Source organism: Pseudorca crassidens, chromosome 6 (assembly GCF_039906515.1).
Source record: "Pseudorca crassidens isolate mPseCra1 chromosome 6, mPseCra1.hap1, whole genome shotgun sequence".
Lineage (NCBI taxonomy): Eukaryota > Metazoa > Chordata > Mammalia > Artiodactyla > Delphinidae > Pseudorca > Pseudorca crassidens.
Genome location: NC_090301.1, coordinates 50349821 through 50360269, shown reverse-complemented (window position 1 = coordinate 50360269; position 10449 = coordinate 50349821). Strand labels below are relative to the sequence as shown.

The window sequence follows — 10449 nt, the reverse complement described above, 5'->3', positions numbered from 1 at the left end:
ACATATGGCACTGAATCAGATTACACTCTGGACGTGACACAGTAAAATACTCACGTATCCATGAGGAGAATCCAAGTTTGCTGTTATTGTACTTTTTGCTAGTTTATTCAGCATGCGTCTAACATTTTTGGTGGTGTTATTTGGCTAGGAAAATTAAAATCCTGAAAGTGAACAAAATTTTCCAAAGAAATTGTTAAATTAATTTTGTAGATCTCAAGTTACTGACAAGGAGGCATATATATTAAATTTTTAGTGGCTTTGAAAGTTAATACTTGTCAGAAAAGCCTGTAGAGGGGCATTAATGAGATGTATTTGTATTACGGCAATTACAGAGTAGAAACAATTTTGCAGTCTGGTTAGAAACGTGACCATTAAGATAAAAAAAACATGTCATCCTCCAAAATAGGCCTGTACATAATTTATTAATGGAGATATTGCAACTATCAAACTGAAAAAGCAAATGTACTTTATTCAGGGACCTTATACCGTTAGAAACTGTAGCTGACAGGCTCATACTGATGAGCAAAATGGAAGGTGGAAGAAAACACAGCTGAATCTAAAACTCTGGTCCTCTTTTGCTTATAAATATCACAACTCTATATGTATTGAACATAAATTGTCTCAAACCTCTACACAAATATTATTGCCCTCTCCCCAAAAAAAGACACCTGCAGGAGCTGCAAACAGCTGTGGCTTTCATTGTACCTCAAAAGATTTTGCAACTTAAAATTCCTCTTACTATGGTTTGGAAGAGTTGATGACATTTTGTGGATTTGAGAAACCAATTCCTTTAAATCTCTTGCAGTCGGTTCTTGCCCTTCTTTCCTCATTAACATGAAAAAGGCATGAGAGAAACAGGAAGAGGCAGAAGTGCTAGTTTCCAGTCCTCAGTCTTTGAAGCTCAGGTTGAGCTCAGGACGAGAGATACTGAGGTGAAGTTCATCCACTGTGGGACTTCACTACTACCCTGTGACACCCAAACTCCCCTTTGTGGGCTACGACAGCAGCACCTGGAAAGAAATGACCCTGTCTTAGCCATCTGAGAGTAAAGCCCAAAGGGCAGATGGTGAAAATACCTGAAAGCAACCATATGGCAGCTCAAAGACTATGTGGTCCTGATGTAGGCAAAGGTGAGAACTCCTTCTTCTGGGATTGTGGAAATTGTTGGGGTTTGGGGGTCAGTCAGGAGGCAGGGATGTTCTCTTACTTCCAAAAGAGGGAATTTAGATCAATTGTTATTTACCATTTTAGGAAACTTTTGTTCAGGAATGAATTTCATTCTTGCATGTTTGTCTTTGTAGAAGGAAACAGCACCATTTGCTTCATAAGTGTTTTCTTTTCAGCATACCACAGCTCAGAAATTTGGTTCTATTAATACTAATATCAAATATGTAAATTTAAGAGAATGAGACTGTCAAGTGATGGGCACAGGCTCTAAAGAACCCCTGCTAGAGGAAGAAGTGAGAGCATCATTTGTTCCCCATGGTCCCTGGGGGACCCCACTGCAGCTTGGGTAATGAGAATGAGCATTTGTTTCAAAAGTCAGAATCACCTCTCTCCTGACCACCATCATTCCTTTTATTAAGCATATTTTACTGAGCATTAAACAGCACAAATCCAAATGATAAAGTGCAGGCCACTGCACAGGCCTGTAATTCAGTTCAGCTTGGGTGTGAGTGTACGGACACACACCCCACGCTAACACACACAGACACACCCACACCCAGAATCTTGCACATTTTACCATCCTGCAACTACAGCATTTTAGAGAGCCCCATATCTTTAAAAAAATAACACCCTGGTGCATATGCATACACACTTTCTTTTCCTGGTCAAATGCAGCAAGTGAGATTTATTTTAAAAGAAGAAGAAGAAAAAGACTTACACCAGTGGGGTTATCTAAAAGGAAGCAGATTAAACAGAGCCATGCTGATAACAGCTGATGTCTGGTTATAATTCACTTCCCTAATGCTGATTAATATATTCACAAACAAATCGAATGTGTTGCCAAAAGAGAAACACTGCTGTTAACACCCCAACAGCTACTGGTTTCAGTTGTGCTTCTCGATCAGGCAAAATGCTCTTTCCCCAGCTCCTAACACTGTTTATTTTGCTTCCTGCCAATCTTGCAAATAATTCGTCTTGCGTGTCGTTTCCTCATAAATGCTTCCTGGTGCTTGATCACTTTGCCTGTGTGGCATTTGATTTCAAACTGCCATTTTACCTTTATAAACATTTAGAACTTTCTAAGCGTGAGGAGAATGCCCAAAAGGCATGCAAAAATGAGGCTGTAATTAGATCAGCAAAGTATGCCTTACAGCCTATCTAGCTTTCTGTGTATACCAGAAATCTCTCTTTGCATCCAATATTGCATTCCCAATCTGGGTGCAGAACAGTAAATTAACATTTACTCCAGCAAAGAGGCCCTGGTATCAATATGTTTAATTTATTATTATTGCAAAGGACAGTTTTCCCATGATTAGTGAAACAGAATACATATAATATATTTAAGGATCTGCACCCAGACCACAAAAAAGGGGGGTAGGGATGGAGGGTAGGAGAAAAGCAGAAAATAAAAGAAAAAATAGAAGTAATATCAGTTACCACCTGATTTTTGTGGTTAAAAAATAGAATATGACGTGCAATAGTGCAATTTTCCTTTGCTAGTCCAGCAACGCAAGTCTTAATAGGAAGTCCACTGAGGATTTTCTGCATTTCAGGATTTAGTTGCGTGCCTGCCGGGAGTTAGAGTTCCTACCAGACTTCTGACTCTGAGTGGAATCACTATGGCTAGAATCACTTTTATTCAGTCCAAGATGACGGAGCTTCATATCCCAGCGCTGTGAAATTTAAAACAGAAAACGGTCACAAGCACATATTACCAGGGTCATCACTTCTATTATTCTAACAACTGAGTAAGACTGCAAAATCAGATCTCAAAAGCATTTTACTACTTTTCCAAAAGTATAAAAATCTATATCCCAGGGTAACAATGAGATGGATGCTATGTAAACATAATTCTTTTATTTGAAAAAGCACAAAATTGGCCACTTGTATCAGTAATGCTTTCATATCAAATCTTTAACTTAAAATAAACAGTGACACAAATATACATTGATATCTGTGGGTATTTCCTGAGGTAACATACACAAGTCTAGTACTTCATGGGTGACCAACAAATGGAAGATTTACATAGAGAATTTGAAGAAAGGGCTACTTTTTATTTTCCTCTCTTATGACTTGTAAAAACACAGCCTTTTAAACCTGTGTGATTTGAGCGGTGAAAAAAATGAAAATGGGGGGAGGGGGTAGAGTTCCTTATAAATATTTCCTAAATAATATCTACCAAGTGCAACAAAACAGAACAAAGTTCTGCCCTCATTCTACGTTTTACAAAGCAGACATCACCAATGTTTCTAATAACTACAATCAAGCTTATTAATATTTCATATTAACAATTTCAATAATGTTTACATTATTGAATATAATAATTTAAAAGGAAGCTATATTATGGTATTACAGGTAGTAAATAAGAATAAGGGCTATAGCAGTACTTCTTAAACTTCAATGAATATAGAAATAACTTGGAGATCTTGTTAAAATTGCAGATCCTCATTCAGTGGGTCTGGGATGGGGCCTAAGATTTTCATACCTAACAGGCTCCCAGGTGATACCAGTGTTGCTGGTCCAGGGACCACACTTTGAGCAGCAAGGAGCTAATGTCAGATGGCCCAAGTTCAAATTCTAACTCCATCAGTTACCATTCGAAGATTCTTGGACTTACTAGACCTTATCATTTACATATTAGAATTAATTCTAGCATCTGCTTAGTGTTCTGAAGATTCACAGATGAAAAATGTATAAAACTCTTAGTAGATAACAAATTCTCTATTTTCAATTACTGAAATTACTGAAAGTAATTCTTCATTTTAGCACACTTAACTCCACAATCTTATTGGATTTTCATATTAAAAAAAAAAAGTCTGAATTTCAGCTCCCTAAGGCAGGCCAAATATCTTGATTTGAACAACCTGCTATTACAGAGACTTAGGTTTAAAAAAAAAATTTGCATTGCAAAACCATAAAAGTCTTTATTTAATTCTTGATCTATCCCTGAGCGCAAAAAAAAAAATCAGCCGAAAAGGACAACTCTTATTTTAAAAAAAAACAGTATCCTCCATAAAACTCTTTTTTACATCTTCAGAACGGACTGGAAAACTACAGTAAGGATCTCAGTAATTCTAGCCAAAAGAGGTTTCCCATTCATGGTCTTTAACCCTGAGTTCTGTGTATGAATTAAAAATTGTTCAAGTTATTTCTTCCCTTCAGTATGTTTAAATCCAGACTGAAAATATAAATGAGTTCACAATAATAACTGTGAGTTCCCTGTAGAAAGCAATGGAAAATATCTTTGCCTTACTAAGAAAAAGGACAAACACGCCATGTGTCCTGGGTCTTTACACGATGATAATTGTTTTGGTACCAAAAGAGAAGCAGCAAGCCGTGTTATATGCTTTGCAGCAATGATGTTGAAAGCTCTTCCAACTGGTACAGGAATTTAGGACAAATTCCTGTTCTGCATTAGCAAGCAGAAAACGGAATTAAAAGGACAGTAAGAGATTCCAATACACTGAAGAAGAGCTACTTTTTAACAGACAGCAAACAAATTGAAAAGAGATACAAATAGAGAATTCTCATGAGTCTGAACTTGAAATACATCTCACTTTTGACAAAATACTGGAGTGGGGGGGGGGGAGGGATAGCTTTCTGGAGGGTATTTTCTCCCTGCAAAATAATGCCCTCTACGTTTCTCGTAGGTCACTTAAACTGAAATGTATCTGCTGTGTCAAGTACCAGGTGTATAAGATAAACTGCCTGGGGGTGTTTAACTTACACTTGTAAATGTTTCCCAAGCCTTCAGACTCAGAGGGAAGAGGATATATTATGTTTGGTACAATTCCCACTCTCCCCTCCCCCCCTTTTTGCCCACTACACACACACACACACACACACACACACACACACACACACACACACACACACACACACACACACACACACACACACACACACACACACACACACACACAGATTTGCTTAGTAAGAGGAAACGGAACCTTCTATAATAAGGTGATTTACTGTGATTTTTTAAAAAATGCATCACTTACAGAATCTAAGAGTCATTGGCTTAAAAATAAAGCTATGGGGCTTCCCTGGTGGCGCAGTGGTTGAGAGTCCGCCTGCCCATGCAGGGGATGCGGGTTCGTGCCCCGGTCCAGGAAGATCCCACACGCCGCAGAGCGGCTGGGCCCGTGAGCCATGGCCACTGAGCCTGCGCGTCCGGAGCCTGTGCTCCACAACGGGAGAGGCCACAACAGTGAGAGGCCCGCGTACCGCAAAAAAAAAAAAAAAAAAAAAGAAAACAATAAAGCTATGTTTCTGCTCTAAGGACCTAATTTGGTCAGATCTCTTATATACAGATGAATGTGGCTGCACCTTGTACATAGGAACTGGTGCCTACGCATTGGGACAATATTGGCAGTTTTGTACCCAAGCTTTATTCTCCCCTTCTTCTCTGACTCACAGAACTGCAATTGTTCAAGGAACCAACATATTCAGCTAAAAAAACTACATTTTCCAGCTTCTCTTGCAGCTAGGGATGGACAGGAGACCCAGTCCTAAAAGTAAAATTGCTAGGTAGGATGCTTGGAATCTATTTTTACCTCCCTTTTCTTTCTCCCTGAAATGTAGGTGTGATGTGGAGGTAGGGCAGCCATCCTGTGACGTCCAGCTAACCTTGAATATGGAAGCAATATCTTTGAAAATGACCGATCCATAAGCTAGAGGGAGCCTGGAGCCCTAATGATAATGTGGAGCCACCGGAGCTCACTGAACAGTGAGCTAAGATGAGGAAGGTGGCCAGCTGGCCTAACTACAGCTAGACTTCCCATGGTGGGAAGTTAGACAGCTGTAGTTAGATCTCTGATACACACACAGAGAATTTGCTCCTTAAACGAAACAGACATTACAGACAAACTCAGTTCTTGGAATATTAAGTATATATGTATCAGGTTTTAATATTTCTCATGAAGTTGAGGGCAGCTATTTTGTTTAAATGACTGTCTTTCTACTTTTATTTTCTGTTTATCATTTTGAACATAAAATTTAGGCTTACCTTAACTTTTTTACCAAGTCGATCCTTCCATTTCTCAGCAATAGAACCTTCCACCAACAGTAATCTATATTTTTAAAGAAGCAACCATTTTTGAAACATTAAAATATATTACTGAAAAGTACAAGGGATCATTGTCAGAAAGACTTACTGTTTATACTAGACTAGGACAGCCAAGTTTTAGAACAGTAATTCTAACTAATTGGGAGTCATGGACCCCTCTAAGAACAAATGAAGCTATGATCCCTCTCCCCAGAAAAATGCACACCCACAAATTTCCCACATATACTTTTGTATCCAATACATGAAATTGAAGGATCCAACTAAAACTGATCTTTAATCCCTCAGAAGGTAGACAGATCCCAAAGTAAGAACCCAGGAGTCATTATTCTGAATCCTTAAGGAGTGAATTACCTGGAGCGTTCCTCATCTTCATAGCCCATGATGAGATACTCTTCATTGACGTTAAGTGGAGGACACAGGCAACCAGAGCTGGTGTAAAGGTTAACAGTGTCCCTTGGAATGTTTACCAGAGAAGCCTTTAAAATCTCCTTCACCTCCACTACTGCAGTCACATCATGGCACTTGATCTTCACTTCTTTAACTTTAGCCCGAATGACTGGATAAAAGACAATAAAGCTGATGTGGTAATATGATACACAATAGGCACGCCATTCAAAAAAGACACATAGGCTTCTTTCTAGTCAATTCATATCCACTTAATGCTCAAAGAATAGAGAGGAAAAGTCAACCATATATTTTCACCTTAGACAGTAGTGAGTGACACACTACACAACACACCTGCCCCCTTAATGTTCAGCCCTGATCCCCTTTGCATGTAAGTTTATATTTGTGTGTATATAAGCATACATGTGTGCATGTATTTCATGGTGAGAAACCATTTAGATAATCAAAGATTGAATCTGGATGTAATTTTCCTTCAAAATTTCATTTTGGATGTGTGTATATGTATATGTGCAGTTTCAACGGTGCCAAGAAGAATTTAAACTATATTAATTTCACTATATGTAAAGACCTAGTACTTAAATATTCTTTGTTGCTTTGTCAGCATTCTTCTATAGGGTCCATTAACAGATTTTCTAAAGAGTTGGGGTTTTCTTTAGCGTCATAAAGTTGTTCTGTTCTACGGTGTCCCCAAGCTTGTTCTTCGATCCTTCCACCTTCCTCATCTTAGCTCACTGTTCAGACATCTGCTCCTTTCTTCCTTTGTTTCAGTATAGATTATCTTTCATACCCTCCTTTAGGTATACTGCATTTTCTTTTTGAATAAAAACTGTCGCCACTCATGTGCTATGGAATGTGGTCTAATATGTCAATTGCATTAATTTACCTCTTTCAAGGGATATTCTAGCATCCAACTTATATAAGACTCGGCTTGACTTCTCAATATAAAGACAAACTGCCTTAAAACTAATTCAGTTGCAAAGTCAAAGTATTTGACTCAGAATCTAGAAAGTACAGTTCTCCTTCTTTTCTGTATTTCTCTCCTTTGGAAGAGCCAAATTCTTTAGATTCCTACTTCTGGTAAATGAGCTTTTTACTTTTTTTTTCCTAAAGGGGGAGTTTGAAAAAGCCTAAGAAGAAGCAAAAATGTCAATTAGTAAGAACCCAGTGGCTTTTGACCAGGCAGCCTCATTGCTCTAGTTCAATATCCATGGATATTATACACAGGAAAACACAACATATCCAAATGAATGTACTTTTTGAAAGCCTCTTAGGCATATATCTGTAAACTACCTTCATCTGAGTCCCTTCCCACATATTTTAGGGGTTTTGAACTACAAAGAAAAAAGTAATCCGTGAAAATATAAAGCCAGCTAATAAGCCATTGCCTCCCATCAATGCCCCAATTCCATACAGAAACTTATTCAATAACATTCCACCAGTACAAGACACATACAATAAAAATTAAGCTACTAATTCTGAAAACTTTAGGACAAAACCTCATTTTTGCTTCACAGGTACTTCAATCTTCAGAGAACTAGTTGTCTCAAGTATGAGAGCTTATACTAAACAAAATGTAACTGCCCAGCTGTCCCTGCTTGGTGTGATTTGTGAGTGAAGGAGTCCCTTTTTATTAGTGTTCTACTCTTATTTTAACAAAAGATAAGATTGCCCTTTTTGAAATGTCATTTGGGAGAATCAGATGATAGATTCACAACCCCAGCTAGCAGACATTTTTGTGCGTCCTGGCTTATGTGAATGTGCTTCACAGCATTCATCAACTATCACAGATTAGTGAACTGTGCAAACCTTCTCAAACTAATGATTTATTTACCCGGTGTGTCTACTATTTTCATTAGAAATTTTTAGCACATGTACCCACTCCAAAATAAATATCTCTCTACAAGACTTACTTTATTATTCAAGCAATTTTGTTAAAGCTCAAGAGCTTTAAACTGAATTAATCTGAATGAAGCAGAGGTTTTATCTGAATTATCAAATGCTCCCACCCCCACTTTGTTTTCTCAGTAGACACATGTAGATATTTAAGAAAGACAAAAATCAACATATTTTGGAATTTAAAATGTATTTTCTTTGCAGGGTTTTTCCTTCTATTTAATCATTTCAGTGCCTGCCTTCCCCAGAGAATCTCTGAGTAAGCCTCAGACAAGTGAAAATCCTTAAACTATGGGCAATCTAGTTATTGTTTGGCTATGAGAAAGAAATTATCTTTTTTCCATTAACTGTGCTCTGTATCCCATTTTCGGTTGTAATTTTCACTCAGCTACCTCGTTGCTGATTTTCTCTTCCCCTGACTTGTACCCAGTAGTATTTTATCTTTTAACAAAAATAGCAGCACTAACCACTGCAGCACTAAGAAGGTTGGGTATAGTAAAAATTAATAAGTAAAATAAATATAAATTCAACTAAAATTCCCCAATATAAAATTTCTATCATGCTTTTGTTTTTAATATAACCGTACTTAAAAGTTCATATAGCATTTTTCAGTCTTACAAAGCTAATCTCCTAAAAATTAAGACTTCCTTTTTCTTGTGATATCTCATATCACTTTGTAGAGGAGAGGGTCCTCAGATGAGCAGCCAGGTAAACATTTCAACCTTGGAAAGTGTGTCTACCATTGGCTAAGAGAAACTATAGATTCCTCTAAAGATGTTAGTAAACAAAAAATAAAAATTGATTCCGTTGAAGAAAAACTTGAGAAACTAGGTATATTTATTTTAAAGAGATTTAAGTACACTGAATCTTTTACTTGATACCTTTCAATACACAGTATTCCCAAAGATATCAAAGATTACTCTTACAGAGATTTACCCATTTCTCTCCATCCAATTCCCAAAATTATAAAAGCAGGATAAGTGTGCCGTGTATGTCCTATATTCTCTAAAGTAGGGCATGTAAACTCAATAATAAAGCCCTCATTTTAATAATGTAGGTGCATTTAAAAATCTATTTAATTGCCATGTTTATTCATTTACTCAGCATCGACAGAGACAGTAACATGAACTTTATTAATCTCATAAATGCCACAGGGGGAAAATCATAATAAAATGCCTATGGAATACAGCAAATACTGATTTGTTCCTTATTTTATCAACTGGAAAACTCTATTAATTGACCCTTTGAAATATAGCAGTAATTGATATTTGTGACTCTGAAGCATCCCAGTATCCAAAAGTAATTCTGAATAATCAAAGGAAAGACAACTTAGGTTCAATAATCATTGATAAAATAAGGATAATAGAACGTCTCATGGCGCAGTTGAGAAAATCACATAAGATAGTGTATAGAAACCGCCTAACACAGTACTTGGCACAGAGGCAGCAGGCTTTTTCCTCCTCCAGTTAAATTTGTCAGGTACATTTAGATTTGTAGCTCTTCAATTAATATTTTGTTTATCAGAATACCACATGTCTAGGTCAGTCTAGATAACAAAACATTTCCTTAATTGAATACTAACAACTTGTGTTACTTTCCAACTCTGTCAATGTTTTCCATGAGTTAGACTGAAGAAACCCAGCTTGATTCTTTTAACCACTCATAACACATTGAAGTGCTCCTCTGTTTACCCCACTTACTGTTCACCCCCGTAAATCACAACTGATGACCCATTGCAGCTCCAGATCCTCCCTGGCCCGTCAGAAAGGAAAGAGTCCCTCCCATCTGTTTTGAAATGTATCTCTGTGTACTTAACTGCATGGTTCTAAGATGCCAGCAATGCTGCCTGATATGCTTCAAAAAAATCAAGCATTTGTTGACAATGGTCCCCTTATGAGACCGTTCAGTTGTTTGGA

The 10449-nt window shown here is 37.4% G+C and overlaps 1 protein-coding gene across 1 annotated transcript in view; it reads right to left on the bottom strand.

Moving 5' to 3' along the window:
- Positions 1-1555: 1555 nt before the first annotated feature.
- FRZB (frizzled related protein) overlaps positions 1556-10449 on the bottom strand; it is a 34255-nt gene continuing 25361 nt past the window's right edge. Inside the window, exons 4-6 of the mRNA XM_067741277.1 lie at positions 6587-6791; positions 6176-6239; positions 1556-2840 (exon numbers count right to left, since the gene is read on the bottom strand). Coding sequence (XP_067597378.1) covers positions 2724-2840; positions 6176-6239; positions 6587-6791 — 386 coding nt within the window. The 3' untranslated portion in view covers positions 1556-2723. The remainder of the gene's footprint in view (positions 2841-6175; positions 6240-6586; positions 6792-10449) is intronic.